At 34.9% G+C, this 21,092-nt stretch overlaps 1 protein-coding gene across 2 annotated transcripts in view; it reads right to left on the bottom strand.

Moving 5' to 3' along the window:
* Nucleotides 1-21,092, bottom strand: part of LOC149804748 (uncharacterized) — a 66,876-nt gene that overhangs the window by 24,881 nt on the left and 20,903 nt on the right. For both annotated transcript variants that reach the window (XM_089943869.1, XM_089943876.1), the window contains exons 2-5: nt 12,686-12,822; nt 5,329-5,476; nt 3,444-3,658; nt 939-1,109 (exon numbers count right to left, since the gene is read on the bottom strand). In XM_089943869.1, coding sequence (XP_089799995.1) covers nt 939-1,109; nt 3,444-3,658; nt 5,329-5,476; nt 12,686-12,742 — 591 coding nt within the window. In that variant the 5' untranslated portion in view covers nt 12,743-12,822. The remainder of the gene's footprint in view (nt 1-938; nt 1,110-3,443; nt 3,659-5,328; nt 5,477-12,685; nt 12,823-21,092) is intronic.

The following is a 21,092-nucleotide window of genomic DNA, read 5'->3' as shown; positions in this document are numbered from 1 at the left end:
GCATTTCAGTTCTCCATTTTCTTTAAAGGCATTCATCATTTCATCTGGATTCATGCTGAATTCTGTTCACATCTGATATGTATAGTTTTTCAGTTCATTTCACTGAAAAAAATAGCCATTTATGGATGTGTATAACAATCAAACTATCTCTGGTGTAAAGCATTCATATAAAAGTTTTCGATTAAACTTCACACAGCAACAATTGGGAAGTATGAATTTTATAGTGTGTGTGTACATGCATGTGTACATGTGTGTGTGAGAATCAAACCATCAAAATGCCAAACTTTCATGCGGAATTTCTGTGAACAACACAAAACACAAACTTTAATGTTCTCACAGCAGTAAAGTAGTCATATTCAAATATGTATGAAACATCTTGATCTTGTCCCAACTGAATACATTAATGAAAAGAAAATGTTCTAATCACAGGAGCAATATGCTGGATTACAAGCTTAAAATTTTTGTTCTGCATAATTATAATGCATTAACAATTTTCTGTATTTTTACTAGTGTAAAATACACAAATATACTGCTCATCTATAACATACATCTGCAAGAATCAATGGTGGTTGCTGTATTACTGTTGTTGTCAATTCTTTTTTAATAAAAACTTGCGTTCGTTGTGTCTGAACACATAGCCACATGATTCAGATCTTTGCTTTATACCACGCAGTCAAGGATAATAACATTATCAAAGGAAGGAATTATGTGCTCTTTTTGTGGCCAAAGGAGCTGTACAAAAGTTCTGATACTGCACTAAATTTAAAAATTACCCTTTACATTCTATTCAAAATTTCAGCCAAGGTACAGCAAATTTTGATTACCCAGCAAAGAATTTCCACTCATCTAATGCTCATATATCACAACATCAACTAATAAAAGCAAAAATTCAAGTAAAATGTGAAAATCTTATATGTGGAGTGTCATCTTGTACTAACCTTGTTTCTATGAGCATTAACTGAGGCATATCTAACTGTGCCCCTGAAGCCAGCTGCTGCTCGAGGGGGTCGAACTTCACCGGTGGATGTTGTGTACTGGCGAGCTAATCCAAAATCCAGCATGTACACCCTTTTACATGTTGTCTGAAGTCTACCCATGGCAAAATTCGACTATAAAGAAGAGAATTCACATTTCAAAAACCGAACAGAACAATCAGTGTTGGAAATTGGTTAAATTAAAAGATCAAAGACTGGTTCCTTATAACTGATCAACCATTAATTTTCATCAGTTGCAAATATTAACATTTTTTAATCGACGCTGGATATATTCTTGAACTGAAAACTTAGGCGGGAAATTCATCGTGTCATTTGAAAAATAGGGAGATATTTTCTAAATATAGAATAGATTAAATGAAGAAATAAATGATGAAAATATGAATTTAGTACAGTTTTACAGCACATCAGCACAGTAGTAGCCATATGGTGACAACTAAAGGTAATGATTGAAATAATGCATAATGAGTGTAGCAAGATAAACCCTTTACAAATAAAAGTAGACATGAAGAGCAATATAAAATATAAAACAATGAATGATTGTACAATTCTGTAAAGTGTACTTAAGGTGGCACTCTACAGTTTCATATTTTGATTAAGGTTAGAATTTTAAAGAAAATGAATTTCACCGGGTTTCCTCTCTGGTGATAATGGCTACTTAACAAAAGACATTGTATATATTAGGTATTGTTGAAAAAGAACCTTTAATTGCCTTTATTTTAGTATATGGGTGTAATATGGGTCAGAGGGAATCCAGCTTGGCCTTACTTCAGAATGTGTTCAACTCTCAGAGGACACTGGCAAGGGGTGGATTTCAGTTAAGGTGCACACTCCCGGAGGTGTGTATAAGTCGTGCATGTATGTCTGATACATGATCAGCAAAATACCAACTCACCTCTTTGATTTGTTCTATACAAAGCATGCCACTTTAAAATAGTGGATTTGATGTAAATTTTCATTCCACATATTTTGCCAAGTATGACAACCATGCTCATTTTTACAATTTCTGAAGTCAATATATCAAATTTTCCATTTGTAAATGGGTGAATGCAGTACAGCTTGGCTGCTTGTTCTGTCCCTTCATTACCCTTAATCCCAATGTGACTAGGCAGTAATCAGTACAGAATACTTTTCAAAGATAATAGTAGGCCATAATTTATATGTAATGTATGAGATAATAACAGGTTGTTAGATTAGGATTTTGGACTGCTTTCCATGAAGTAATTGAGTCTGAAAAGATTATGAAATTTGCTTTCTGAGATGTTTCAACATGGGTTTTAGTATGGTTGTAACTTATGCAGTAAAAATTCAGCTTTATCTGGTAACCAGCTTGAGATCATGCCACAGGGTAATGCATGGGCAGCTCATATTTTTTCTCTATCTTTAAACCACCTGAATACAGCGACTCATGGTTATGATACAGAGGTTCTGATATCAATGAATTTACTCTGAAACAAGGTAAGACTTGTTGAAGACTTTTCAAATTTGCAAACTGATAAGTTTTGACAACCATTGTGGTGATTTGAAAAGAATGAATGCAACAGTGAATTTTGCTGCTTCTAGTTGAGGACGAATTTGTGTGCCACAAGGCAAATTAAATTTCGTTTCTGAGTGTAGATGGTTTGATTATTTGGGCCGTAAGATGATATAATGTGTGGTGTTAAATGGATTAGAAACTAGTTGTCTGGTAGTGTACTGAAAAGCCAATTTTGTTAAAATTTAATGACTTTCATGCATCAGGTTGAATTTTTGGTGTGATGTTGTAGAAATTAGCATATACTACTGCATCCTAAAACATATTTACAGACTACGTCTTTTAAATGCTCAGGGATGTAGAACAGATCAGCTGTGCCTTCCTGCATGTCACATAAGGCAATAAATGGAGGCAACCTTTTCTTCTGCCCTAGGATGCATCCTGCAATAATGTACCTGCTGAGAAGTTTGTGGACTTTTTAAAAGACTGCAGATTACATTAAAAAAAATTACTTTGTTGCTTAAAGAATTTTACACTTTCCTACCTTTATCTTTATGCTTTATTTAGACTTTACTGCTATGTTGTTAAACCATAATGTTTAAGTTGCTTGTATCCTGAAAAGTAGAATGGTTTACTGGTACATTTATTATCTGACATGTTGTTAGTGCTTCCCTTGTGTTAAAATGGTAACATCCTCAACCAATCATAGGAAAGATCACCTCATTAATGTGTGGATCACACTCATTAAACACATTACAGATCTTGATGATATAACCTTATATTTCATGTTCGATCAAAACTGGGTCAGAGGCATGGCTTCCAGAGTGATAACAAGGTCAGCCAATCAGATGCAAAGCAATTGACTAATATGCAAGCATGTCACTCATTGAACTTGTACAAGAGCTTGATGATAGGACCATATCTGCCAGTACACAAAACAATAGAAAACAATCTATCAATATATTGTTCCAACACACCGGTTTTATGTCTCTGTGCAGGAAGCCCACTTCATGAATGGATTCAATGGCCATGAGAATCTGTGCACCAAGTCGCAATGTGGTGCTGAGAGTAAAGCATCCCTTGGACTGGCTCCTTCTCAACTCGGCTAGGTTCTTGCCTTGCAGTGTCATCACCACATAGTTGTACTTTTCATTACGACCACATCCTATGAATCTGCAGACATGGTCCCTCCCTGGTAAATATTGAAATATATCACTGCATCATTTTATAAAAATTCAAACATTATTATTTAATATACACTAGTCTATCAAAGAGACTGGTTTTCACATGGTCAAAAAGAATTTCCTGGAATAAAAGACAATACCATTATTATTTAATAAACATGAGTCCATTAGATGGACTGTTTTTCACCTGGTCAAAAAGAATTTCTTGGGATCCAAGACAATACCATTTCTTCTTTTGAACTGCTTAGTGTGGAAACCATCTCACATTCTTAAGCAACAAATAAAGATTTTCAAGAGGGTTCCCGTGGTGGCCATATTGGTTGTCCGAGCAGCACCATTTTCATTCAGCACCAGCTAGACCTTGTGACAAATTCATGCAAACGTAACGCTTTTCAAACTTAAGGCAAATTTTTCAACCATCTTTTCATACCTCTTCATGCATTCCACATCCCAGTGATGGCTAATCTGTGTGTTCTATCTTTATTCTAAGAGTAGCTTCAAGAATAACTGGAAAAAGACATTATTGCTCTATGTCATTGTATGGAGTGTATGAAGTTTGAATGGTATTTCTGCCCTTTTGATGTATGTTTACCTGGAATGCAAAAACACACACTAACTTGCAGATGCGGCAAAATATCACACAGATGCAAACTTAAATTACTAATATCATGTAGGCAGGGATTGCAGGCTTTATGTTACAGCAGTTTCAGTTGGCTAAGGAGGTATAAATCACTGGTCAATGCAGAATTAAACAGTTACACAAGTATATTGATGAACACCAATATTGCTTCAATGAATCCATGTGATGTCAATTAAGGTTGTATTCAGACATTTTTTAAAGTCTTATACAACATCAAACTAAGCAGGATTAAATTCATGGAACTTTTGGCAATAACTTTAATTGTGATGCATTAGGCATGCAAGATTTACTTTAACTGGATATGCATGTTCATCAAATATGCATGGGGAAGAGCTTGTAATAATACATGTACTACATGTAACTTGTCCAGCCTGATACTTTCTTGTAACTCTGACTGCAATAAATATAACTAAAGACTTCTATTTAAAAGCCTTCTTCTCATCATCATCATCATCATCATCATCATCATCAATACTCTTACTACCGATTGTATTTTTTCCAACCTCAGAAGGCACAGTCAGATCAGAATTATTGGAACAAACTTAAATGGTCTTCAAGCCATGATGGTTTCTGTCAAATTTAATCAAGTTCAGCAGTTCATCCAAAGAGTTGTCTTTTTAAGTAATACATCATTGATATCAGTATAATTTGCATTAGGCTGAATGATTTTCTTGCCTGAATGCTTTGTCAATTTCTTTTAAAAATCCTATTTAGTGGTTCTTGAGAAGTTGTTTAAAAGTTATTCTATTTTTAGGAAAGACAGCCATATCTGATGGTTGTTGTGGTAGGGTTTAACACCATTTTTCAGCACACGATAGGCTATACATGGCAACAGTTGTGGCCAAATGAGCTAAAAAGTCAAAAGTGCTACAGGTCCAAATTATTTCAACTGTAGGGTTCTTTGACATTTCTGAGCTTGTGGGCAAGAGATAGCTGAACTTGAGTGATTAGATTGATGCCAAGCATCTGAGGGAACCAAGTCTGACTTACAGAAATTTTGCCATATTTAATTTAAAATGTGTAACCCTCTTTGCTTACCTTGGAGTTTCTTCAGAACAGCCACTTCCATTTTGAGGACTTGTTTTGGTTGTTTGGCTGACTCTAGCTTCAAGGCCACCAGTTCCTTGGTTACTAAGTCCACCCCCTCATAAATTTCACCAAACCCACCACCCCCAATTTTCCTGACCTGATAAAAAAATACAAAAATGGCATACGAAAATAATTTGTCATATTTTTGGCAGACAAATAAAATCAAGTTCATATTTCATGCATCTATCTCTTACCAGTGACAGAAAAACAAACCGTTATTAAGAAATATGGATAAATCACTTTCTAATCACTCTAACTTTGTGAGAACAAATAGGCAACAAAGCCCTTCCAACCATGGTTACTTAATGATTTTGTCTAGCTAAATATACACCTTGGTCACTAAATATTGTAATATTGTAATAATGTAACTGTTTCCTAAAACTGTCAGTTTGCCATCAGAATCTTGAAATAATTCTTAGCTACCTAAGGATATACTTGTACAGTACTATTTTGTTAAAAATTTATTTTATTTCATTTATATAGTGTTATTATTTATTTTATTTTATTTTATTTATACAGTATTATTTTTTGTGGGCAGATTTAAATAATTTTTCTTAATTATGGTGGTAAACTGATGAAGTCAAAAGGAATTCTTACCCATTATGGTACAATTATTGTGATATAATCACTTTCTGTATCCAAATAGATCACACATGTATTAATAAGTTTGCTAAATCATACACAATGGTTCATTAAAAAAAATTGAACAGTTTTAATCAACAAGTACTTGTGGAAAGAACCAGTTGAAAAGATAAAAGAAAGAAAACTAAGTAAAAGCAATGAACAAGGATGTCTTGGACTTAATCATCTAACAAAAACTTCAGTCAAAATATCTTGGGTCTGAAATATACTTACAATAAATTACAAAAAGGAGTTAAAAAAGGTTCTGTTACTTTAATTTCTCCAAGGAATTTATTTTCAGTAACAATTATATAGAAATTGTTGTTGGAAATAATGATTATACATTTTGGAAAGATGTTTTTATATCTTATAATATTTACTCAAAAAGTTAATTCCAAAGACTTTTAGATTTTCTTGCTGAGCATATAATGTATATATGAAAATATTACAGTTCAAGGATCTTCTATATTTATTTTGAAGAAAAAAGGTTTGAAAAATGTATAATATTTATACAGATACTGTTCAGAACATGGCAAGCAGCAAATGAAGTACATCATATGGAGTCTAGGACCAATTCTTTGTTATATACTGGGGTCCTTAACCCTCCAAAATTATATATGAATAGCTGGTTGCAAACCGCTCAATTTTTGAATCTTATTATTCATTTTGAGACATTTTCAGTGGTAAAATCATGCATAAATTGTTGACAGGATCCAAAAACACAATTGTAATCCCAGTTTGTTTTCCAAAGTCATTAGTGTTTCTTGATTTTTTTAAAAAATCATAGCTCTAATGACTTTTTAATAAAGCATTATCTTTCACTGTCATCCTTTATCAGTGGAACAGCAATTGAACAAGAATTCCTTGACAGGACAGATGCTCTACAGGGCAAAAAGAATTTCCAGGAATTAAGGATAGGACCATTTCTTCTTGCAAGATATTTGTCAGCAATAACAAAATTTTCAAATAACCTGCTGTGGTGGACATAATGGATATCAGATTGGTACCATTTTCATTTAAGGAACCATTAGAAGTCTTTTGGTGAAACCTCCATGTCAGAATGATCATCCATTCATTGGGGATAGTGACAAGTTTTATTCAAGCCAGACATGGCAGCCATACTGTATGCAGGACTGGCACCATTATCAGTTAGGACCAACTAGGTATCATAAGAAGTCTATTGGTGAGAACCCCATGTTGACATAGCCATCCATTTTGAAAAGAGTAGACATAACAATACTCTCTAGTCACTATCATGGCCATATTAAGGATTAGTCATTTTTATTTAGGATACCATAAAAACTCTTGTGATGAAAAAGCCCTTGCCAAAATGACTTTCCATTTAAGAGGATTAGTGAAAATAATATTTTCAAGATGCAGAGGTCTTGCTAGGATTTTAAAACAAGGAGTCCAGAACTCCTATTTTGGTAAAAATAGGAGTCCTACCAGCAAAAGTTGCAGTCCCCTCCTCCCAGAAAAAGTAGACCTTTACAGATTAGAAGAACCAGTGTTTGCCACTGAGTTTAATTTTCCAAATTCTTTAAACCACTGACATATGGCTCCTGTTTGCCCATCAGAGTGCGACTGAATTTTGTCAACCCAAGGAAAGGTCTCAATTCCAAACACTAAGCCGGGCATCATGCACTTTCTTACGCTACTGTAAAATCCAAACCATCAGTTCTAGCAACTTAACGCTCTACTGAATCTCATTATTATCTTCAGTTTAACCCCAAAATATTTATCAAATTTGCAAATGGCATTTTGTCTAAGTCTTGATGTGTCTTGATTTCAAGGTCAAATGCACAATTTATTCAGCTACAGGTAGAAATGAACAATATTTATGAAAGCTAATGTTGTTCATTTGATGTATAATGACCACACATATATCTCTGGGTCTTTCTACCTCTGAATTTAGTCACTGTAAAAATCAGTACATTTTTCCAAAGCTAGACACAGTCTTTGAACTTGTTGCCCAGCTACTGTGTCATGTTCATTTGATGTACTCTTATACTGACAACATGCACATCTGGGGGTCTTTCAGCCACTGAATTCTGTCGTTGTAAATATCAGCACAGCTAAAATGATCAATTGATCAACACGTTTTCCCACTCAGAAGGTGGATGAGGCAGGACCAGCAAGCCAATGAATTTGCCACACAGGTATTGCTTGTATAGAAAGGACACCGATGTAAGTGATTTTCTATGTCCCATATAAAAAATCTGTATCTAAACAGTATACATGATTAAGTGTTTCCAAGACCTCTGAGATGGTCATATATAGGACACCAGATTGACAGCATTTTAAACAAGGAATTTTTTTTAGTGAAAACCCCATGCTGATTCACTCAGGACAAAGTAGTGATAAGAAGATTTTCAAGCTGGCCATTACCCATATTAGACACCAGATTGGCATAATTTTCATTCAGAACTTTCATTCAGACATCAGAAGAAGTCTTCTGGTGAAACTACCATGTCAATATGACTTTCCGTTCAGCAGTAGTGATAACAAAATTTTCAAGATGGCCACTGTGGTGGCTGTACTGAACCTCAGTTAGGCACCATTTACATTTCAGGACCAACTAGTCTTTTAATGAAAACTCCATGTTATAATGAAGGTCATTCAGGATAAATATCAATAAGATTTTCATGATAACTGCTGTAGTGGCTTAATGGATGTCCAAGCAGCAATATTTCATTATGGCCCAACTAAATCATAGGATGACTGTTTGTGTAAACTTTTAAGAAAATCCTCCATGTAGTTTTGGAGAAGCAGCAGTAACAAAACTTGTGCCAATGGTCAGACAGACAAATAAACCATTCTAGAAGCTCCTCTGGTATATGACCAGTACAGCTAAAAAAAACTGGCCAAAAAGAAAAGCCATCTATGACAAGTCCATTTTCTATTATACTTTCTAAAATTACTTAGTGTATAAATACAACTTTAAGGTATCTTTAAAGATTTCATGACAGCAAAACAAAGACCACTTGAAGAAGAGTTAACATTCTTATTTTGATGTAACAAGAATATCATCAAAAGTAGCCTATCTGTCAAAGATGAGTAAATTTAAATACTACTACTTACTAAATTTCCATTTTTCCACTTATCAGGATTTAATCTGACCTTCAAGGACATTTGTAACTTTTCAAAGTCTGACCACATACTTTGTACTGCACAGTACGTAGTTTATTGTAAAATTAGAATCGGCTTTATTCTTGGCTAAATCCTGTCACTTAGTATGTAGTTCATTCTAAAATTAGAATTGGCTTTATTCTTGACTAAATTCTGTCACTTAGGATGTAGTTCATTCTAAAATTAGAATTGGCTTTATTCTTGACTAAATTCTGTCACTTAGTATGTAGTTCATTCTAAAATTAGAATTGGCTTTATTCTTGACTAAATTCTGTCACTTAGTATGTAGTTCGTTCTAAAATTAGAATTGGCTTTATTCTTGACTAAATTCTGTCACTTACTATGTAGTTCATTCTAAAATTAGAATTGGCTTTATTCTTGACTAAATTCTGTCACTTACTATGTAGTTCATTCTAAAATTAGAACTGGCTTTATTCATGACTAAATTCTGTCACTTAGTATGTAGTTATGTAGTTCATTCTAAAATTAGAATCAGCTTTATTCTTGACTAAATCCTCACTGATAGCCTCTCAAAAGCGGGAAACATAACTTCCTCAAATTTACTTGTTTCAAATTTCTTTAAAAACATTTTCTTGACCTTGATAGAAGCCAAAGTATCCTTTATAAAACAATAAAAGGAATACAAAATGTTCTTCTTGTAAAATGATATTTGACTTAGATAATTCGCTGTGCATGTTACAAATTAAATTATTTCAAATGCCAATGACAGATGGAGCACCCAAGATCATTACTGTTAAGACTCAAAGAATGGAGGATACAAAGGCACATTTTATAATGGAAATTTCAGCCTCTTTTGTAAGAAAGAGCAACAACTAGGTTTTTAAAGTTTGAGTAGAAATGAAAATATGTTTTCTTAGAGATTAAGTCTGTCAATTAACTGAATGAAGGGACCAATACCTGTGGAAGGACATTTTGTGTCTTTCAAAAAATAATTCAGTTTACCATCATCTATAATCATGTAAGTGTTAGTCAAAATACAGTAATACTAATAGTACATTTGAACCATACTGAATGTCAGATCTGTACCATGTTCATTCAGGAGCTTAAGAAGTCTACTGGTGGAGATCCCATGATTACTTGTATAACAAGATTTTCAAGATGGTGCCATAATGACCATACTGGAGGAAGTGCAACAATAACAAGATTGTTAAGATGACTGCCAAGGTACATGTATTTTCCAGAAAAATAACAATTAATCCTTGTCACAGAATTAGGCAAAGAAATAATTTGGTTTTGCCTTAGAACTATTTCAATATTTCTCGTTGTACATGCGTACAACGTTATCTAGGGTGAATACGTGTTTTTCCAGGTAAGCGACTGTATTAACATGTACCTCAACAGAAATTATTTGTGACGAAGGAACATTAATTTCATGATATGCACAAATATTTTACCCTGACTTTTGCTCACTCTCCTATGGATTTAAGTAAGATCAATTTCTAAAACCGCCACTGGTCATTTTGGATCACGTCAAGGAATGTACGCTCTCCATTGTTCTCCAGCCATAGGGGTAAGTGTTAAATTTACATTTCATTTGATATGCAAAGCTTATTCGGTTTGTGATGTCTTATCACGCAATAATGCATTTATTACAGCGCGGATTTGAACTTTGAATTACAAGTCACTATTAGAGGTTAAAGTATTATCGTATATCTAGAGATTATACAGAAACTATTATTATGACCAATTTTGTTTTATTGTAGCTGATTGTGTCTGTCGCTGTGATTGTGTTTGTCGCTGTGATTGTGACTGTCACTGTGATTGTGACTGTGAATATGACTAGAGCTGTCTGAAGCTGTCTAAAGTTGTTTAGAGCTGTCTGGAGTTTCCAGAGTATTTAAGGCTGCGTGCTGTCGATACATATGTATGTATGTAAGTACGTCTGTGCCATGGACGTAGACGTAGCAAATTAAAAAGGGTGCTGTATGCTGTCTGTACGTGTGTATACGTATGACTGTACATGTGGTGGATCCATAAAGGGTGCGAGTGGCCGATAAGAGTGTGGGACAACCCAAGGAATCGTGCGACTGTACAAAGGGTCTAGAAGCATACGTTTGGTTCAATTATTGTTCCAATTGCATTTTTATGTTCATAAGATTATTTTGAATCTTAGTTGTGTTCATAAGATCATTTTGAATCTTAACAGAGTTCATATTCGAGATTATGAGAATCTCTCTTATAGTGTAAAATATTGTTGAAGCGTAACTGCAGTCCATGAGGTTTCTTGGACCTGTACTTCATATTGATTTAATATTTTTGGTTTATTTTTTATGTGTGAATGTTGTGTAGAGTGATTTGAGTCAATCGTATGTTAAGAGCATGAGAGAATCATTGCTTTTTTACATCATATATTTTTCTTTATTAATTCATTCATAAATTTCCATCTTTCTCACATTGTGTTTGTCTTATTCATTTAGTCCAAAGACCCACTCGGTTTCTATTCTGCGACAATCCTTTTGAATCCAAGTAATTTGAAATAACTCTAAACCAAGTAATTTGAAATAACTCCAAACAGCACAGCATACTGTAATTTGAAAGAGTTTAACAGCCCAGCTTCTACTGAGACTAATTCTCCAAAACATTAAATCGTATTCTAAACGTAAACAAGGGGTCAAGTGATCATCTTCTGGAAGCTTATAAAAAGCAAGTACCTGTTACAGGTCACGTACACCCAGTGTGACCCTGATGAAAACCAATCATTTTAAAATAACAGAACTTGTTTATGATGGTTGCTACAAATCTTGAAACATGGCCAGGATTTAGATCAACACCTGGTGTTTATAAACAGTCAAGGAGGTCAAACTATTTTCTGAAAAAAGTATCACCTCTAGTGAATAAATTTACATTACAATATCATGTAATGAAATTTTTTTTTTAATCTGACAAACAATTAAATTTAAATAAATATTTATTAAATCAGATATAATTAAATCAAATATACATAACAAGTAGCCATGTTGGATGTCCAAATGGCACCATTTCATTTAGAGCTAAATAAACATCACAAAAAGTCTTGTCATGAAAACCTGATGTCAACATGACCTTCCATTCAGAAGAAGTAGCATAAACAAGATTTTCAAGACAGCTAAGGTGGCCATACTGAATGTCCTAGCAGTACCATTTTCATTTGAGATCAAACAGACAATTTAAAAAGTCTTGTGAAAACCAAAAGTCAAAATCCCATGCCAACATGACTGTTCAGAAGGAGAAGCAATAACAAGATTCTAAAGAGGACTACTTTGGTGGCCATGATGGATGTCCAAAAGGAATTATTTTCAATTAGGACCAACTAGACCATTTGACAAATGTGTGCACACTTTTATGGCAATTCTTTAAGAGAAGTTATAACAAACGTGTCCTAATGGACAGATAGACAATGGATGGACACTACTGATTATAAAATATATTTGTCATTTTCATGCTTTGAATAAAATCAGAAATAGTTATTTCATTGCTCTTTAAGAATATTCTCTTGTAACTATGTATATGTAATAAGTATGAATGAGTTTAAAATTTTATCTCTAATTGTACTCACAACTTTCCATCGGTCTTTGACTACTTGACCGGCCTGCAAAAGGTCTTCTGTTGTCATGGCAACTGATGCAGGTCACGGTCTTTCCTGACACTTTCAATCCCTATCAAGATCACATGGTGTATTATGACACTTCACATCTGAAAAGACACAGTGGATTACAAATACAGTGAAACATGCATTAGTGGATACCTCTACATAAAGGAAACTTGTTCATACAGGACAGCATTTATCTGTCATTTTTCTTAAGTTTACTTTCTTATGTCACTTGTTTAGGCTCGAATAAACAGTGACACAAGAAAGAGTGAAAACAACAAGCTTTGAAAAATCAATAATTTATTTCCCTGGAAAAATTCTGTAAAAATTAAAAAAATATGAACTTATGGTTTTAAAGAATCAAATCCAAAAATAATCCCAAAAAAATCCAAGAATTTTTTTAGTATTCCTATAACAAAATGTTTTATTGATTTCATGTTCGAATCCTGACAAAGAATCCAAGATGGAAGACGATGACGTATGCTACAATCCGTATTGATGGTCAACATAATTGGTGTAAAACTGCTTGAGAAGATGCCTCTTTACAGATTTGCTATATGGGAATCACTACTACTATCACTGCTACAACAAAGGTCTTTCCGAAGTGATCATATGATCGGTGGACATAATAAAGTGTCATGTTCAGGAATTCTTCACTATATGGTTATAATGTACCATATTTTTTTCCCTGTTTTCATGCAAAGAATAAAGAAGCTGATTGTAAGTTCATCTGCAACGGTTTAGTGTAACTGTTGTTGTTGTTGTGGGGTTTAACGCCATTTTTCAGCACACAATAGGCTATACATGGCGGCCAGTATAAATGGTGGAGGAAGAACCCGGGAAAACCCCCGGAAAGAACCACCGACCCACGAGAAGCTACTGGCAGGCTTTCTCACATACCCACACTGGCCGAATCTGAGACTCGAACCCACGCAGACAAAGGTGAGATGGCAGTGATCCATAACGGAGAGCGCTTTAAACCACTCGGCCACTCTGGGCCCTACGAAGGTTGCTACTAATTCTGAAACAAGATCAGGATTTAGATCAACACCTCATGTTTATAAACTAACAGTCAAGGTCAAACTATTTTCTAAAAAAAAGTATCATCTCTAGTGAATAAATTTACATTACAATATCATGTAATGAAAAACTAAAAATTTAAAACTGACAAACAATTAATTTGAAATAAATGTATATTAAATCAGATATAATTCAATCAAATATACATAACTTAATTATTTCACTTCTGTACAAAAAAGCTCTATCCAAGAAGGACAGATATTGTGGTCCCTTGTTTCCATAACAGAATACAGAAGCATTGGTTCATCACACAAGATAATGTCCTGAATGTTATAATCTAATCCCACAAAAGAATCAACATACAATATGGAATCAAAATATGCTCTGAACTATTCTGAATGCTATAGATGGGAGTAAAAAATAAAACAGTCCATGAGTTATCCAAGATTTGACAATGTTTAATTAAATAATAAAATCTGTTTATGCCATATCTGACCATGCATTACACACCCCTTACCCAGTTAAGGTCGTAACTGATCAATAATCATACAATAAAAAATATGACTGATTAAGGCAATCTGTCAATGTTCTGAAAATATATGTTAAATACATCCATCCATTTTGACATAAATAAAAACAATGTGTTACATGTTCAGGCTCTTACAAAATGTAACAAGAAAAAAGTGAAGACAACAACTTTATAAAATTCAACAAATAATTTATTTCTCTAGAAAAACAAGTTAAAAATGAGAAAAAGAACTTACGGTTTTACGAATCAAATCCAAAACTAATCCAAGAATTAAAAAATAGAAGTCCTAGAAACATAAAGTCCTAATGAAACTGAGTTCGAATCCCGATGAAATCCAAAATGGGATATGACATATATTGTGGTCAGCATCATATTTATGTGTCAACAGTTCTTTGTTGAATCACAGAAAATATATTCCAGTGTTTGAATTCTGTGTAAATTTTGATAACTGTCCTTGTCCAAGAATTAATTTAGAGCAATAGTATAATCCAAATAAATTGAAGAAAACAAAATAATCAGCCCAAAATTGATCCCGACATAAAACACTTTTCAAGTGTTAAGGCACTAATGACTATTCTTTCTCAAAACATTAATAAATCTAGCTACAATGCAAAACAGATACCTTGATGTGGGTTAATCCTCTGGAAAAAACAGAGTTTGTAACAACTGCTACATGTTAATTGTCGCATACTCCAAGTATGGCCTTGATTTCACGTTACGAATCTAACTTTGAGAAAGAATTTTTTTTTTAAAGTTGTTTACTACAAACTATTACTGGTTCTGAATCAAGGTCAGGAACTAGGTCATCATTAGATATGTTTCTATAAAGTTGTTTACATCAAAAATAACAAAAATCAGTCAGAACTGAACTCTTTTCCAGTAAATAAGTTACACTACAATAGCAAGCAATGGAATAAAAAATAATTAAAACTTACAAACAATTAAATTCAATCAAATATAAATTAAATCAAACACACATAACAAATGTTTATCAATACTTATGGAAAGCAAATTGTACAGGACACTCTCTGCTGTTCTGGAAGCCATTGTGATAGTATAAAAATGTACTTCTATCTTTCAGTTTATGATTCTGCTTGCTTTGTTTCTTGACATTGTCTGTTGTGAGATTGCTGGTTTAGGTAACTGAACTGCATTAATAATTTGTACATTACCATCCCGTCCTAATTTGTTCATTAAAAAATAACCAAACACCATAAGAAGTCTTCTTCTGAAAACCCTTTGTTAATATGACTTTTTGTTCAGCTGGAGTAGCGAAAACAAGATTTTCAAGATGGCTGCTGTGGTAGGCATACTGGATGTTAGTTCAGTATTTTCGTTTAGGACCAAGTAGATATCATCCAAAGTCTTTTACTTTGCAGACTGAGTAGCAGGTGGAAGAGTACTTTAAAGCACTCATCTTTGCTTATCAGTGCCATTTCACTTCTGTCCATGTGGGTTCAGTCTTGGGCTTGGCCTATGTGGGTGTCTGAAAAAATTTTGCATTGGCTCCCCATGGGTCAGTGGTTTTTAATGGGCATTTCTTGGGTTCTTCTTCCAACTTATACTGGCTGCCATGTATAGCCTATGAATGGAAAATGGTATTAAATCCACGGCAACAACAACTAAGTAGCACTAAATGTAGATGCATTTATGCTACAGTACAGCTTGCATCTTGTGACTATACTTTACTTCACAATATTAGCTCAGTTTTCCATGAATTCTCTTTCTAATTATTGATGAAAAATGTACAACCCATGTATATACAACATATATAGAAGTGCAGAATAAAAAATCATCCATTGCACAATAAGTGCTGGCTTATTGGTTTCCCACAATTTTTGTCCTGTCTCCCAAATCTTGACCCTGTGTGCCTTCCTGGGCAAGCATTTCATCAGAAAAATATTGAAAAATACACCTACAACTTTTTATCAAGTATCTGTTGCAGCTAGCAATGTTCAATGTTGCAAATGGTGATAAAACTTAAAGATGACAATGGTGATCTATTTTTCTGGTTAGGACAATGATGTCCATCGGTGCAATGAGTAAACCCTGATGGTGAAAGACTCTCAGAGAGATAGATATTTCTACTAAGTTATCAGCTGCCCTAGGTCCGTAATAGGAACTGGGCACAAAAAAAGATGAACTGGCCATAAAGTGACAACAAACTGTCATGATACTATATACCATATATCTCATGCAACTGGATGCCTTTTCCCAGTGTAGCTCTGTATACAAATGAGTGGACAGAATAAGTCATAATAGATAATTGTATGCAGTCCATGCCCACAGGCATATTTGAAAGCTAGATTGGGGTGGGTCAGTATCAACCTTGATCGATCTATATCTGATGGCATCATGAGAAACTGGGTGGAATGACCCCATTCTGTGTTTTTATTCAACCTGGGTGGAATGACCCCATTCTGTGTTTTTATTCAAACTGGGTGGAATGATCCCATTCTCTGTGTTTTTATTCAAACTGATTCTCAAGAACCCTTGCTTTTAACTTGAATGGATCTTCAGGACTGTTTCCCAAAAGATGAACCCGTATTACATAGATACCATCGCAAAAATGGCCATGGAGTGAGCTGTGTGCACTGTAGCAATATGGGTAGACAGAGCCTAAAGAGTACCAGTGCACTGATGTCAGGAAGATATATGGGATGCTGATCAAAGTAAGCTGGCCCATAACACAACATAATAGGCTGGATCAGATTTATTAATGACTTCATAAGTAAGCGAGTGTTCCTCTGCATAACAAAGGCATGAGAACACAGTGACTCCATATCCTGTGTGTGGGGGTACTAAACTGCGAACTTGCACATTGAGTAACCTGTGGCAGATGCATGAAAGTGCCTTGTGGTATGAAGTAAGCAAAATGAACAAAGACCATCCATCTTTTGGCTTAAATGGTTCATAATGACTGGTAGTGACCTGAGATGTATGGCAGAGACTGGTTTTAACAGAACAGTGCCATTTTTCTTTCATGACATTGTGCTGTTATCTGTGTTGAGACAGGTTAGGGGATACTTGATCCACACAACAGGTCCACACAACTTAAACAAAGACCTTCAGTCTTTTGGCTCAATGTTAAGAAAGACTGTGGTATTGACCAGTTGTGATGTAAGATGTATGGCAAGAGTCCAGTTTTGATGGAACAGTGCCATTTAATCTTGCATGATGTTAATTGTGTTAACATGGGTTAGGGGATATTTAATCCACAAAACTAGTCCATACTGTTGTGTGAGATAATATCTGTGTAGGCTTGCTTTCATCTCAATCTCATTCCAATGCAGTCGATAAAGACCTGCAGTCTTTGGCTTACAATGTATGATCCAATGGGGTGGTGAGATATGGTAACTTCCAAATGGTTACAAAGGAAAGGCTCACCTCTGAGTGGCAAAAGCTTGAGTACAGTGCAGCAACAACCCTGGGAACCAAGACACAAAGCTGGGCATCCTTTACAGAGAGTTCTTTATGGCACTGTGGATTAGGTTGATCCAAGAGAGCGCCTGTGTTACGTGGATCTGGGAAACTGTACAAAGAGTGTTCATCTGGTGGCTGACAACGGACATCTGGCTGAGATACCAACCTGCTGCAGTCAGAGTCATATGGTAGAGTCCAGCCATGGTGGAACAGGCCATCCTAGATGGCATGATGTTATCGAATTCATTAAGTTGGGATGAGGTATGGAATATTTTATCCATGTAGCCAATCCATAAATCTGTTGTGCAAGACAGTATCTGAAGGGGTTTGTTTTTATCTCAATCTTGCTTAGTGGCAGATGAAAATGGTGATTCGCTGTCGAGCCCCTGTGGTAATGGCCTACTGGGTTCTGCCAACAAATGGTTTATCATATGTTGGTGGTAAGCGATGCATCAGAGCTGTCGTCGCTGACATTGATAGCTTGGATCACTTCATCGTTGATGAACTGCATGAAGTGCAAAATCGATAAGCCATTTCGAGAAGCAAATCATTCCCCGCCATGACACCAACATGCAAACTAATGACATCTTCATCCCTCAAGGTACGCTTCTGCACTGTCCCCTTAAGTACCCTGAGTACTACAGGCAATTCACTTTCTGTCCATAATATGCAAATCTGACAGGTATTTATTGATTGGCAAATGAAACAAGGCACACACGTAGAGCAGCTGCCAGTCCTATCTCTCCAATGTTTAACAAGCTTATACTTTGTCTTTCCCATGGTCTAAATCTGCAAGAAAAAAACAGCACACACAATATATACAGGTGTAGCATGGCATGTACCATGCTTTATGAACTACACACTATTGGAATGTCACTACTGTTACTTACAAAGCGCCTGTTAAAAAAAACAGTTGTAATAAGCTACCTGCAGGCAAGGACAATTAATTGCCTATAGATAAAAATCACCTAATTGTCACTAACAGTAACTATAAAGTTGACACTATGACTAAACTATGAATAGAAAACTAACCTGTCGTATATAACTAAGGCATAAACTATACAGCAATATAACAAGAATTTTCTATAGTACACATAATACATGCACATAAAAAAAGTACTGAAACATCACTACCAATATATATGAAGTGGACACTATAATAACAACTGAAAGACAATATTACCCTAGGAAGGGCCAAAATCAGTAAAGCGTCATGTATATAATTAAAAAGTGGATACTAAAACTAGATTAATATAGAAAACTTACCTGTATGTATCGGAATTTGGTTGAAATTATACAGCAATATTATATGAATGTTCTGTATCACACGCCAGACCTACACATATTTAAATACCATTCCTGCAATGCCAGGGGACACACTAGCAACCATTGCAGGTATGTACCAAGAGTGCTTAAGTGTGAGGATGGCAAAGTGATGATACAGAAACCTTGTCATCAAAAAGGGATAGAAAATTGTAAATTTATAGATGGAATATGCTCTCCTTGTAAGAGAACCCTTCTCCAACTTGATTTAAGGTAGAAAACTTCCAAAATACTTGTGTGTGGATTGTGAGGTGTTTCTGTCGATAGCATGCTGCTCTCCATGAGCAAAAGTAGTAACTGAAGCATTTACAAGATTTGGCACCATTCCCTGTATCAGGAGGAGAACACTATATAACTGCCACTTAGAGGGGCAGATAACTTTCAGCCTTTTAGTGGGAATGTTTTTGCATGGGAGGGCTGGATTTACAAACTAGAGTAGTTCTCATAAGGTACTATGATTGGGTTAAAAGAAGAAATCTTGTATTAAATAAGTAACCAAGTGAGACACTAAGATTCTATAACAGATAACAAAGTGATCCTTGTATATCCCATACTGACCCTACCTTGAACAGGTACAGCTTTTCCAGAAATTGTAATTTGTAGTTTTTTTCTGAAAAACTGTCACCAGATTTTCTGTTAAGTATTTAGCTCTCTCAACCATGTATTTTGCTTCTTTCATGGACAGGCTGATAATAGGTATCAGAAGATTTTCTCTTTGTTTGACATCACTATCAATATTTCACACCTTATTGATCACACTATAGTGGTTCCAGCTACTAAATTCATTGCATGTTGAATTCCACATGCTGTACTTATTGACTAGACCATGTTTTTTTCATCAAAGCCAGTTCAAGCTATAAGAGAACAGGGTAGAGTTTAAAATTCAGTCTAGTTTTGTTAATCCGGCTTATATTAGGACTGAAACAAAATGATGATACATTGCTTTTAAGTCCCATCTACCTTTTTGAGAATCAAGTTGACATTTAATTGGGCATGGCTTCATCCACCTTATTATCAATAAAACACATACCGTCTGTACTCACTTTTAAGTCAAGTCAAACTGCAAACAACAAAAATCCTGATCTGCCAAGGCATAATGCGCCTGCAGATTAGGGTCTATGTTGGTTATTTTAATGATTACTCCTAACAATCTGCACATATCCACTGGTGCATTATGCGACTGCAAAAATGGGTCTGTGCAGTTTGCAGTTGGACTTGACGTATAAGCAAATATGTACAGTAGGTGTAAAGATACATTTCACATTTAACCTACCTCATAAAGACACTGAAACTGTACCAGTCTAAATAGTGGCTCTTAAATACAGAAATAATTAAGTTAGCATAAATAACAATGATGAGACAGAAACAGCTCCTCATGGAGTTTTCTAAAAGAAAACTGTCAAGTTCAGTTTCCCCTTGCGTAGAAAATACAAAACCTGATTGAAACAATAAGCTTAAGAGATGACACCTTTTAGTAACATGCTGACACAGACATCCATGTTTGCAATGCAAGCCTAAAAATTACTCCTCTAATAACTTCCATTATTTGTGAATCAATATGCAAAATACACAATGACCAAAAGCAGTTCCTCATTGCAACACAAGTTCATCCTATATATTTCACGGATCTCCCACTGTCTTCCTCATTAGAACATACATGTATATTAACATCCCATCCATACAAACACATTTCATGTAATTCCATTCAACAAGTCTGCTAACTGCTTCAAACCCAGGTGCCTCATCCATTCTGATGACAATGATGGTTAATTAACATTGATTTAATGGCAAAGAAAGTATGTTCTTTCGTGTTCTTCAAACATTTCAAAAAAGACACTCTCACATTCCCCCCCACACACACAAAAAAACAGTAACAAAAATACCAAGACAGTCACCCATTAGTTAAACTGAGAAAACAAGTGCTGGTATTATGAACACCTCTCAAACACATTTTTAATTTTATTGATAGTAGATTCCAAGAAAATCATTAAAGTTGCTGCAATGACTCATCCATACAATGTTTAACCAGGAAGTGAAGCAGCAGTGCATGGCTAATAAGTATGATGCCTTTAATTGTCC

Source organism: Sinohyriopsis cumingii, chromosome 2 (genome assembly GCF_028554795.1).
Source record: "Sinohyriopsis cumingii isolate HCF-2022 chromosome 2, ASM2855479v2, whole genome shotgun sequence".
NCBI lineage: Eukaryota > Metazoa > Mollusca > Bivalvia > Unionida > Unionidae > Sinohyriopsis > Sinohyriopsis cumingii.
This window is presented reverse-complemented; position numbering and strand designations above follow the sequence as displayed.